Here is a 13,620-nt window from a genome sequence, read left to right as displayed (position 1 = left end):
TAATTCAAGTATCCAGCAGCTGAAATCACAGAAGATGGCTTAGCGACAATAATGCGAGGTCGGACTGGGTGTTTAATCTATAAATGTGTAGTAATTTCCCAGCAAGTTGGGGACAGAAGTCCACAGCCTGCTGACACTGGCGTGCCAAGCTCTTTTGTCTCGTCTTTCCCACTTACATCGGATTCAGTCTATCAATACACCAATAGACACAGACATTTTACTTTAATCGCACATTTTTAAAAAAATGATCATCCGAACTTAACGTCGTGTATTAATTCCCGCACACAAAATGGGTTTGGCATTAAATTGTGCTGCAGCCAAGGGTAAAGTGAAGCGAGATACAACAGTGGCGTTACCTGCATGATAGCATTAGCCTACTGACCCACACAACTTGGCCTTTTGTTTGTGTGTTGTGTGTGTCAGAGAGGAGAAGGTCCCAGACGTTGTTCAGTTGTCACTCACTCACTCTGCTGCTGAACATTGGGCTCAGGTTTGGCGAAACCGCAGTTCACGCCCTGATCTGATTGACAGAGCGCCGGGGCTGGCTCTGTGTGAGGAGGGGGGTGGGACTGCTGGCTGCCTGCCTGCCTGCCTCTGGACCCCCCCCCCCCCCTCCCTCCCATAATAGAGTGACAGATAGAGGGAGGGGGGGTGGGGAAGGGGAGCAGGAGGATCCGGCTCACACAGGCAGGGAAAGGGAGGGAGCTGTCCCTCCACAGCCGGGGCTTGGTTAGCCCAGCACCGCTCACATCTCTCTGTGTGTTTCTCTGCCTTAAGCGGCTTGCTCTCCCTTTTGGAGTTTCACTGCTATTCCACACAGATGATGCTCGCCTCTTTACGCCTCTGACACGCGTTTGCCGACTGGAATTTGTACTATTAAATCCCCTTCTCTTCCCACCCCCCTCCCCTCTCCCATTACCCTCTCCCACCCCCCTTCTCTCTTTCCCTCTTTTCTGTATTATGGGGAAAGAGCAGGAACTTCTGGAAGCCGCTCGAATTGGAAATGTAGCGGTGGTGGAAAAATTGCTAAGTGGCAAAAAGGGATTATTGGGAAGTGGTTCGAGCTCCATCCCACTCTCCAGCCTGCTGAGGTGAGTGAGAGAGAGAGAGAGACCCTCTTGTTGTTAACCAGTGTGGGAGAATGTATGTTTTGTTACAGTCTAAACAGAACAAATGGAAACACTTCTTTTTTAGCCTAGACTCCAGCATTGCGAGTGGTGGAGTGAGGCGGATTGTGGAGCCTTTATTTGCTCCCAGCGTGGATCTTTATTGGAGAGGAATGTGCAGTGTGTGTGAGGCACCTCTTGTGTTTCAGATGCTGTATTGTGTGCTCTCTGGGGTTGTAACTGTGTGGATTATTATGGGCTGGCTGTTTGTTGTCTCCTTTCATCCACCAACCTCAAGCAAGTTTGGAAATCTGATGTGTCTGTTGGGACGGTTGTGATCCCGTTGGCAGGGTTAGAGTTTACAAACAAAAGTGGTTCAGTGTTAACGTGTCGAAATGTAAACCGCTGTTAGAAAAGTTGGGAGAATCGTGTACGCCGAGTTTATTTTGTCGGCACGTTTAAATAGCTTTTACTTTGCAAACTATTGTGTAGAATGAGCCAAAAACATAAAGCTGTTTGCACTCCTGATGTTCCTGGAACGGAATATTGATCTGTGGTTTTCTAGGTAAACGCTGGGGAGGAAGGAATTTCCAGTGTTATCTGGGGGGATGGGCACTAGGACCAAGCTCTGGAATAGGAACATCCTGGGGGAAATGTAAAAGCTGGCGGATACACACTGCAATATCATCACAAATACAATGTTTCCATTTCTGTATATCTGTATTTTTAGAGAAAAGCCACTGGAACGAGCTGCTGCTTCTTGTGTTCACTCACTTCAGCTCTGGGGCTGAGCCGCTGCTCGGTGTTTGGGGATGGAGCGGACAGGACAAAGCCCACAGCAGCAGCTCCCTCCCCGCGGCGCTCACCCCCCACCCCCCCCTCCCAGATTTCCCCCCTCCCCCCACCTCCCAGATTTCCCCCCCCACCTCCCAGATTTCCCCCCTCCCCCCCACCTCCCAGATTTCCCCCCCACCTCCCAGATTTCCCCCACCTCCCAGATTTCCCCCCCCACCTCCCAGATTTCCCCCCCTCCCAGATTTCCCCCCTCCCCCCTCCCAGATTTCCCCCTCCCCCCCACCTCCCAGATTCCCCCCCACCTCCCAGATTTCCCCCCTCCCCCCACCTCCCAGATTTCCCCCCCACCTCCCAGATTTCCCCCCTCCCCCCCTCCCAGATTTCCCCCCTCCCCCCCTCCCAGATTTCCCCCCTCCCAGATTTCCCCCCTCCCCCCCACCGCCCAGATTTCCCCCCCTCCCAGATTTCCCCCACCTCCCAGATTTCCCCCCACCTCCCAGATTTCCCCCTCCCCCCTCCCAGATTTCCCCCCTCCCCCCCTCCCAGATTCCCCCCCCACCTCCCAGATTTCCCCCCTCCCCCCACCTCCCAGATTCCCCCCCCACCTCCCAGATTCCCCCCTCCCCCCCACCTCCCAGATTCCCCCCCCACCTCCCAGATTTCCCCCCTCCCCCCACCTCCCAGATTTCCCCCCTCCCCCCACCTCCCAGATTTCCCCCCTCCCCACCTCCCAGATTTCCCCCCTCCCCCCCTCCCAGATTTCCCCCCTCCCCCCTCCCAGATTTCCCCCCTCCCCCCTCCCAGATTTCCCCCCCTCCCCCCCACCGCCCAGATTTCCCCCACTGCCCAGATTTCCCCCCCTCCCCCCACCTCCCAGATTTCCCCCCTCCCCCCCTCCCAGATTTCCCCCCTCCCCCCCTCCCAGATTTCCCCCCTCCCCCCTCCCAGATTTCCCCCCCTCCCCCCCACCGCCCAGATTTCCCCCCCTCCCCCCCACTGCCCAGATTTCCCCCCCTCCCCCCCTCCCAGATTTCCCCCCCTCCCCCCCACCGCCCAGATTTCCCCCCCTCCCCCCCACCGCCCAGATTTCCCCCCTCCCCCCCACCGCCCAGATTTCCCCCTCCCCCCCTCCCAGATTTCCCCCCCTCCCCCCCACCTCCCAGATTTCCCCCCTCCCCCCCACCGCCCAGATTTCCCCCCCTCCCCCCCTCCCAGATTTCCCCCCTCCCCCCACCGCCCAGATTTCCCCCCTCCCCCCCCACCGCCCAGATTTCCCCCCCTCCCCCCCCACCGCCCAGATTTCCCCCCTCCCCCCCACCTCCCAGATTTCCCCCCTCCCCCCACCGCCCAGATTTCCCCCCTCCCCCCCACCGCCCAGATTTCCCCCCTCCCCCCCACCTCCCAGATTTCCCCCCACCTCCCAGATTTCCCCCCTCCCCCCACCGCCCAGATTTCCCCCCTCCCCCCCACCGCCCAGATTTCCCCCCTCCCCCCCACCGCCCAGATTTCCCCCCTCCCCCCCACCGCCCAGATTTCCCCCCTCCCCCCCACCGCCCAGATTTCCCCCCTCCCCCCACCGCCCAGATTTCCCCCCTCCCCCCCACCGCCCAGATTTCCCCCCCTCCCCCCACCGCCCAGATTTCTCCCTCCCCCCCAGAGTTGTCCCTCCTTTCTTCACCTCTTGCCCCCTCCCTTCCGTCCCTGCTTCCCCACCCCTCCATGCCCTCGCCCCTCCTGTCCCTGCTTCCCCACCCCTCCCTGCCCTCACCCCTCCCTGCCCCCACCCTCGCCCCCACCCTTCCCTCCCTGCTTCCCCCTGCCCCCACCCCTCCCTGCTCCTCCACCCCCTGCCCCCCCACTCCCTCCCTCACAGCCTGCCCCGCCCCTTCCCACCAGCCCTCATCCCCACCAGCCCTTCCTTCCCCACCACCCCAACTGTGAAATCCAAATTGACAAACAGGATAGACTCTTTTTTTGCCAGGGAAAAGCCTCTTATTTGCACGACACGGTGTTGTTCAGCGACATTACTGCTGGATGTTTGGAATAGCTGGGATAGTTGAGTCGGGGTGGTGCTGGCTCATGTATGAACATTGACACATAACATTGGAGGGTACATCATCCCAGTGCAACAAGGGCCATTTCCCACAGCACCAAGCTACTGCTGACTGACGTGGATAATTGCTGAACCTCTAAATTTAAATGACGTATATACACAAATCAGTTTAGATAGGCTGTCTTTATTTGTGTATGTGTGTGGCTATGTTCTACCTACAATACTAGATGTTTGTTTCTGGTTTTACATAGATTGAACCAAGTATTCCTTGGACTGCTGAGTAACTATTGGAGAAGTATGTAGACACCTATCAGATGTTTAGAGCTTCTAAAAGGAGAAACAATTCTATTACTAATGTGCTGAATTATTTTGGATTGCATTGCATTAACTCACAAGGAGGTTTTGATTTCAAGTGTGTGGTTGCTAATCCTATAACTTTTCAGTAACGTGTGTTGATTACCTGGGGTATAAAATCAACTGAGTGCACTTTATGGATCCTCTTTGCAATAATTACACAAGAGAATAAGATTTACCCAGAAATAGCAGTAAGTCATAACCATATCCAGAACTGTTGGGGTGATATGTTGAACAGTACTTGAGAACTTTGTCGCAAAATGTCTAGATCCAGAATGGCAACGCAGTCTTGACAGCAGCACCGGTTAGTCTCATCATTATTAAAGAAAGTGAATCTTCAGTGACAGGGGACTAACTGAAATGTTATCAGGCTGGACAGAAACTCCTTCAGATTTGCACTGGTTTGAAAATCTGTTGCTGTTGATATGTGCAAATATCCTTGACCATTATGATCAAATGCCAGCACTTTTTTTTTGTTTATTTATTTGTTTCTTTATTTGAAATCCACATTTGAGTCCACCCTGCAAAAATTGAGTTGGGGTGGCACCAGTGTGATAGCTGAACTGACTCAAATGTGGTTTAACACAAAAGAATGAAAACGTGCCCAGATGCCAGAGCGAAGACAAGGAAGAACCAGCAGTGGCAGAATCTACTACTCCTTTGACAGTGATGTGAATGAGATATGGAAGGTTTTTTTTTTATTCATTTTTCTGGATGTGGGTGTCGCTGACTAAGCCCTCATTTATTTCCCATCCCTAGCTACCTTTCAGAAGATGGTGGTGAGCTGACCTCTTAACTTCTGCTGGAGTTCGTGTGGTGTAGTTGCAGCCACTGTGCTGTTAGTGAGATAATTCCAGGATTTTGACTCAGTGACAGTGAAGGAATAACTATGCCTTTCCAAGTCAGGATGGTGAGTGAGTTGGAGGGACCCTCCAGATGGCGGTGTTTCCCAGTTATCTGCCGCTCCTGTCCTTCTAGATGGTAGTGGTCGTGGGTTTGGAAGGTGGTATCTAAGGAAACTTGGTGAGTTCCTGTAATGCATCTTGTAGATGGTACACACGGCTGCCACTGTTCGTCAGTGATAGAGGGATTGAATGTTTGTGGAAGGGATAGTAATTAAGCAGGGTGCTACATGGTGGATGAGCTTTGGGGAGTCAGGAGATAGATTACCTCGCCATAGGATTCCTAGCTTTTGACTTGCTATGGTCAGAATTTATATGACTTTGCCAGTTCAGTTTTTAGTCAATGATAACCAAAGAATATAAATGCTGCCATGTTCCCAAAGGATCATAGGCTGCTGTCCCTTTCACGAGAAAGAGCTGACTGGTGGTCCTTTAACCTGAGGCTCACCACACCTCAGGCGAGGAGCAAGATTGAGAAGGTGTGGGGCCGTTATGAAAAACTTCAGCCGGTATGGGAATTGAACCCGCACTGTTTGTGTTGCTCCATTCACAAATCTGCCATCCAGCCAACTGAGCTCACCAATTCTCAGTTCAGTGGTAAGCCCCCAGGATGTTGATAGTGGGTGATTCAGGGATAGTAATGTCATTGAATGTTAAGGGATGATGGTTCGATCCTCTGTTGGAGATGCTTATTGCCTGGCGCTTGTGTGCTACTTGTCAGCCCAAGCCTGGATATTGGCCAGGTCTTGCTGCATTTGGACATAGACTGCTTCAATATCTGAAGAGTTACAAATGGTACTGAACATTGTGCTGTCATCAGGGAACATCCCCACTTCTGACCTTGTGATGGAAGGAAGGTCATTGATTAAGTAGCTAAAGATGGTTGAGCCTAGGACACTACCCCAAGGAACTCATGCAATGGAGTCTTGGAGCTGAGGTGATTGACCTCCAACCAGCTCAACCATCTTGCTTTGTGACACATATGACTCCAACCATCCTCTGAGGCCTCGGCTGCCTGAACCTTCCAATTCAAGGACTTGAAGAGGGGAGATGAGGTAGTGATAATGTAGTAATAATAACATAGCTGTATGATAACGATGTAAGACATAAGATAAACTATAATCACTTAAAATATATTGGGTAAGTATGTAGGGATGTGGGGTAGAGGATGATATAATAAAGGGTTAATGTGAGGCTGAGTACACGAATGCTCTCACATAGATGTAAGAGAACACATGAGCTGCACCCAGGGTCAGCCTAGTGTTAGACAGAGATGTGTATTCCAGCAAGCATGGAGACAGCTCCTGGTTTGTATCCTTTACAATATAATTGTAAGTAGTTTTAAGATTCAATAAAAAAATGTAATTAACCTACGTATGATTAAAAACATTTCTTCAGATCTACAAAAACGACAAGAATGACAGCAGAGATATTTTCGTCTTGCAGACATGTATATTGAACTTTTTGATAGTAGATATTTTGGAAACAGTAGAGACAATCAATGATCTCTAAATTAATTACAAGCTGGGAGGACAAAGTATTGGAAAGTGAGGTGGTGTGAAGCATGTGCAAGTTACATCACACAGTTACTTTGTAATTCTTGGGATATGACTCATTTTTTTGTCAAGTTCGAGTATTAATATGTATTTTGATAATGGTTTGGAAATCAAAGCAATAGCAGAAGTTATTGTAATTCCATCTGTCCTTTATCAAAAGCTGGCTAACCATCAAGTGCTAAATTATAAGTTCTTAACACCTAATGCATTTTGATGCATACTTGTACTATTCAAAAAGGAAGCTTGGAAGCTGATACAGTCATCAGTATAAACTACTGGTGCTCCATATGTTATTAAAACTGCAAAAATCTTATTGTTCCAGGTTATTCTTTTTTAAAAAGATCACACAGTGTGCATTGTTTGGCATTGTACTGCATGAATTTGTCCATCGCAGCTTGTCCTTTTGTTAAATATTGTGTTTGTTCGCGCATTTAAGGCTAAAAAAGCTGAAAATTTACTAAGAAATTAAGTAGAGGTTTTAATTAATGGGAAAACAAATACTAGGGCCAAAGTGAACAAAGGTTCATAATTTGTGACTAAGTTTGAAGAGGAAAGAAATGGTGGTAGAATAAGGAATAGTGATTGGATGATGCCAAAGTGTTGAAATGTGTAGTTGGAGAAGGCAGATTGGATGTATGTGAATATTATTCTGCGGTATTGAGGTCTTGGAGAGAAACAGGGCATTGACTTAGTTGATGTGACAGACAAAAAATGGAGAATAATATATTTGTAGCTTACTGTGAACAAAAGTTTCAAACAACTGAACAAAGAAGTGTTGATAAAATTGTTGCGATGAGGGTTTGGTTGCTCCATAGATGCAGCAAAAACTTGTCACCTAGGCATGTTAGAAATGCTATTAGAGACTTGGACTAAGCTTAGAGTTGAAAGGTTGAAGAAAAATACACAAACCACAAAAGAGGCGCTGTAACTTTTTGAGGCAATGCTAGCAGTGGAGAAGATGTGGGAATTACATTTGAGTACAAGAGGAGAACAAAGGAATGACATGCAAACTGTTGTGGGAACAGAGGAAGATGCGTCATAGTTTTTAGTTCAATTTAAAAGATTTGAAGAAACATTTGAGGAAATTAAGGTTGAATGTCAGTTTGTTCAGATTGCACTGATATTAGGAAAAATGGATATTGAAGATTGTTTTGCCTGCTTTCTATTTTGAACAATGGAGGAAGCCCAGTAGAGATAAATGAGTAAACGCAACATACAAAATCAGTGAAGAACATAAGGGGACATATAAAAGCAAACATTGAAGAGTGGCAACATTAGAAGGATGAAGGTTTGCAGTGTCATCACTATTCAAATGGAATAGTGTTAAAGTACACCGAAACGTGGCCTGTAAAAGCTGTAAATAATTGTCAATAAATGTACAGGTAGTGGGACAAATGTACATGACTTGATATGAGAAAGAGAACTTGCATTTAAATAGCACTGAATTTTAGGATATTTTTGTTTGACAGCCAACATAATACTTTTGAATTGTAGTCATTGTTTTTATGTTGGAAAACACTGCAGTCAACCTTGTTGAGTGAAGTCCTGTGAACAGCAAATTATACCAATGGTCGGTTAAGTCTTTTTTTCATCTTGGTCAAGTGGCTGAGGGAAGAATGTTGGCCAGGACAGTGGAAGGATTGTATACAATTTACATTTGCCCAAAGGGGGTATTGGTTTAACTTCTTAAACAAAACATGATATTTCAGACAGTACAATCAGTATTGTACTAAAATGTGAATATACCTTAGACCCTAAGAGAGATTTGAATCCAGATTTTGACAAATAAATGTTTGCTAATTAAACTAATCTCACACTTGCATTACTTGCATTATTAACATGTGTTGTCCAGTTTTATTCTGAAGTATATGGTCTTTTGCACTTCCTGAAACACACATCCTAACACTTTTCCTGTCTCACTTTGTTGATGTAACCTATGTATGATCAGTGAACAGGGACAACTGGCTTGCCTTTATTCAACCTCATTGGTTGGTCACAACAAAGATTTAAGTGCCTTTTTCATGAGCATATATACAATTTCCAAATCTAAGTATATTTTACTATCTAGATGCATCAGCCAGGCTAAAATGCCCCTTAATGTGTAGGTCAGATGGATTAGCCAGAGTAAATGTGTTAGGTTATGAGGATAGGGAAAAGAGGAAAACCTGGGTAAGATGCTCTTTTGGAGAGTTCATGCAGACTCAATGGCTTAAAATTTGGGATTCTTTGAAATATTTAAGCTGTGAAAAATTGGGAGCCATCATAGAATAGAATCATAGAATCCCTGCAGTGCAGAAGGAGGCCATATGGCTCATCAAGCCAGTCCTGATAACAATCCCATCCAAGCCCTATCCCTCAACCCCACATATTTACCCTGCTAATCCCCTTGAAGAGGCAATTCAGCATGGCTAATTAACCTAACCTGCACATCTTTGGACTGTAGGAGTAAACTGGAACACCTGGGGAAAACCCATGTGGGGAGAGATAGTGAACCAAGTTACCTCTGTAGCTATAGCAAATTATGATAGCTATAAGTGCTTTAATTATATAAAATAACGGTCTTGATTGGTGCAAAGTGTGGAAAGACAGAGAATACAGTGGTGCAGTTGGAGCAGATACAGGGAAGAATGATGCTTTGAGGTTTGGGAAATTATCAGGAGCTTTTGTCTGCACCCAGACTGTCTCATCTGAGTGTGCAGTGCTGATAGCAAAAAATGTGGAAAAGATGTTATCTTTCATTGCTGACATTCATCAGGATGATGAGCACTAGTGTTTGCCCCAACCTTGCAAATAAAATTGTTTATCTTAACCAAGCTTGCTGTTTAGTTGGATCAACGGAAGGAGGAGATTCATAATAGAAATCTCCTCCTTCCAATCTGAGCCAGTGTTATCTGAGAAAATACTATGGTGCCTGCTGAAGATGCATTGTCTGAGGCTTAAATCCTTACTTGGTCCTAAATCTGTCCTTGGGATAACTGCACCTAATCTGATCTTGACATTTTGAGTGTGAAATCTTTGAAATGAAATGACAAATTCAATCAACAGTGCCTAATTTTATTTTGGCACAACTTCCTGCAAATAACAGGGAATGTTTTAAATGTCTTTTTCATAAATAGCAGCAGAAGGCTGATTTTGCTCAGACTTTTAAAACTCGGAAATGTTTTTTTTGGTATGTTTATTGATGATTTTTAGATATGTTACATAGCAAAGAAACACGGATACAGATCCACACAGTGCTTGCGTGTACATTCCAACGCGACTGGATTTGGAACTGCCCATGGCCAGGGGACAAGCCCCTGATACCCCCCTGCCCCAGCATCCATTCTACCTGGAAATTTTGGGAGGCTTAGTGGATGTACTGAGAATACAATGAGGCAGGCACAAGGCTTCAAAGCAGGAACCACACTCCTCTTTGCCCAGCCACCAGCCTGCCATGTTTCACAGGTGGGATACTTGGCACTCCCCACTCCACCCCCCATGACCACCTTGGATGAAGTTCTAGTGATAACGGAAGGTGGCCCTTGCATTGCATTGTGCCTTGGTCTTCATAACATCTTAGCCTCTCAGATGGATGGGATAGTGTGTCCTATGGAATTCTAAGCAAGGAGCAGCTTCGATTAATCTCGGGAAACCTTTGAAGAAAAATACAGTATGATTTTTGCTAAATCATTGCATTTTATACCTCAAAGCAGAATATAAATAATTTTAATATGTGGCATAGTTTGAAATTTAAAAGCAATAATAGGGTTAGAATTATAAGCTGTTATGGGCTTTAAGTTTAATAAGTTAGATGAGTGTAGGTTTTGTTTTGAAGTATGTGGTCTTTTGCATACAGTGCACTTCCTGAAACATGCACGCCAACATTTTCCCTGTCTCACTTTGGTAATGTAACACTTGTATGATCAGTGAACAGGGATCAATTGGCTCCCCTTTATTCAACCTCATTGGTCACAGCAAAGATTTAAATTTATTGAAAGAGTATATTTTACTATTTAGGTGCGTGTATCAGCCAGGCTAAAATGCCCTTTAGTATCCAGGGAGGTGTGGGTCTTGTGGATTAGCCAGAGTAAATGTGTTGGGTTATGAGGACAGGGCAAAGAGGAGGGCCTGGGTAAGATGCTCTTTTGGAAAGTTCATGCAGCCTCAATGGGCCAAAACTGTCGGGATTCTTTGAAATATTTAAGCTGTGAGCTATAGGGAGCCATCACAGAATAGGATCATAAAATCCCTGCAGTGCAGAAGGAGGCCATTTGGCCCATCAAGCCTTCTCTGACAACAATCCCATCCAGGCCCTACCCTGTAACCCCACATTTACCCTGCTAATCCCCCTGAAGGGGCAATTTAGCATGACCAATTAACCTAATCCACACACCTTTGGACTGAGACAGGAAACTGGAACACCTGGAGAATGTGCAAACTGCACACAGTGACGCGAGGCTGGAATTGAAACCCGGATCCTTGATGCTGTGAGGCAGCAGTGCTAACCACTGAACAACCATGCTGCCTCATGGGAGTCAAAGAGCAAATTTATCAATCTCTAAACTTGAAAAAAATCAGTGTGATGTAAATGTGATGTCAAGCATTTAGTCCATCATGCAGCCAATTGCATCCCCCACCCCGCCTCCAAAAGCAGGCCCTGTAAGCACACATGGGAAGTTAGAGTCCAAATTAAAAAAGGTAAAAGCATTTATGGTTAAGCTTCTATTTGAGCCCTTGAAACATAGTTTTTAGGAATTGCAGCTGATTTGGGTTAGCTGGTTACTTGGATGCAGTCAGATGTAGATGCTGTTGCAATTATTATGGGATCTCAGTTCATTGATTAGCTTTCTGGTAAAGTTGGCTTTTCAAATAGGGTGACACAATCTCTCCAAAAAGGGAGGGAGAGAGAACTCTCAGCTTCTTTTCTTTTCTGGCCTTATCATTTGCGATCTCTCTCTAGTGGCTGGTAGCCTTGCTTTGAAATATTGTGTATCTCAGTTTTCCAGTGGGGTTGGCCTTTGTTTCAATATCCAATGCATTGCATTGTTAACGTCTCTTCCTCAGACGGTTAGGAGTTCCAACGTGTGTCTGGAATATAGGAAATGTCTCTGTCTTCATACTCCCCTCAGGGTGAATTATTGGTATCTTACCTTGAAACGAGCCCTTGCACCTTCAGTTTGCTTCATCTTGGTTCAATTTGGAAAATGTTCCAGACAGTTGAAAATTCATGTTCTCAAAGCTAAGAGGGCATAACCTCTTAACATGCCACTGTTCAGAAACAGCATATGCACTAACTCACAATGTTACTAGATAAAAGCAAATTACTGTGGATGCTGGAATCTGAAACCAAAAGAGAAAATGCTGGAAAATCTCAGCAGTTCAGGCAGCATCTGTAATAGCTCTGCCGGTTGGCCATTTACACCTTCTATTCTCTCTATGGACTATCGTTTCCTTTCCCCTTGCCTTTGTGGCTATGACTCATCCTTCATTCCCTCACCCTGCAGTATAAATATCTTCCACTTTCTAAGCCTTTTAGCTTTGACAAAGGGTCATCTGGACTCAACGTCAGCTCTTTTCTCTCCTTACAGATGCTGCCAAACTGGCTAAGATTTTCCAGCATTTTCTCTTTTGGTTTGGTCACAGTGATACTAAATCCATGATGTACTAAACTTCAGCCTGGAATTTCCTTTGTAATTGTGCCCAGAGATATGTAGAATGCAGAGTAAAACAAATAGGCACCCCAAAGCATTGTGGAATTTAGGGATTGAGTTACATGTGCAAGTATAGTATATCCAAATTGGCCTGATCTTTTATGATCTGGCAGGAGGGTTTATAGATGAATGGAACATCGCCCTTAAGAATGACCCCAAACCCAATTTAGCAAGCCTTGTATGTGAATTTTCTATAATTATATTTGCTCAGGCTCTCTTCAGTTTATGGTCATGAGTTTTTGGACACAGCAGGAAAGAGTTATTTTTTCTGGCATGTTATTGAGTTAAAAAAAATAGATCCCCCAGAGACCTGCACTGTACTTTTTTAGCATGTATTTTGAGCACGTAACATTAAAAATTGAAATGCTTCCTCGATTTGCATTTTCCTAAGCATGCTGTAGCTAATGTGCGTGAATAATGGCTGAGTGGGTTGGAGCTTTAACTAGAACATAAGAATATATGACGTGAGAGACAAAACATCGTGGATGCTGAAACTACAGACAGAACGTTGGAGATACCCAGCAGATCATACAGCATTTGTGCAAAGGGAAACTGAGGCAGTGTTTCAGGTCAGCGAACTTTCATCACAACCGAAAACTATTACAGAGAATAGTTTTTAAGCAAGTACAGTAGCAGGGTAAAGAGGGATGGTTGAATCAGGAAAAAAACAAAAGGAAAGTTGTCTTACTGGATGAAAGGTCAGAATGATTAAATGTAATGGTGTAAGATAAAGGTGCATGGTAATAAAACCTAACAAAAAATGGGTTTAGGGGAGGTGATGCCCTAGTGGTATTATTGCTAGATTGTTAATCCAGCAACTCGGGTAATGTTTTGTGGATCTGGATTCGAAACCCACCAAGGCAGATTGTGGAACTTGAATTCAATGAAAAATATCTGGAATTATGAATCTGCTAATGACCATGAAACCATCGTCAGAAAGACCCACCCGGTTCACTAATATCCTTTTAGGGAAGGAAATCCGCCATCATGACCTGGCCTGGCCCACATGTGACTTCAGAGCCACAGCAATGTGGTTGACTCTCAACTGCCCTCTGGCAACTGGAGATGGGCAATAAATGCTGACCAGCCAGCGACGCCCATGTCCTACAAATAAATTTTAAAAAACGTAATGGCAACAACGTAATCAATATCAAGAACTGTCCA

The 13,620-nt window shown here is 45.6% G+C and overlaps 1 protein-coding gene across 12 annotated transcripts in view; it reads left to right on the top strand.

Annotated features, from left to right (window-relative positions):
- The first annotated feature begins 684 nt into the window (after positions 1–684).
- The window catches only part of anks1b (ankyrin repeat and sterile alpha motif domain containing 1B), an 833,073-nt gene continuing 820,137 nt past the window's right edge, over positions 685–13,620 (top strand). For all 12 annotated transcript variants that reach the window (XM_080207323.1, XM_080207312.1, XM_080207322.1 and 9 more), the window contains exon 1: positions 685–1,091. In XM_080207323.1, coding sequence (XP_080063449.1) covers positions 961–1,091 — 131 coding nt within the window. In that variant the 5' untranslated portion in view covers positions 685–960. The remainder of the gene's footprint in view (positions 1,092–13,620) is intronic.

This window comes from Carcharhinus amblyrhynchos, chromosome 19, assembly GCF_965287045.1.
Source record: "Carcharhinus amblyrhynchos chromosome 19, sCarAmb.v2.hapA, whole genome shotgun sequence".
NCBI lineage: Eukaryota > Metazoa > Chordata > Chondrichthyes > Carcharhiniformes > Carcharhinidae > Carcharhinus > Carcharhinus amblyrhynchos.
Note: the sequence above shows the minus strand (reverse complement) of the source record. Positions and strands in the feature narration are given on the sequence as shown.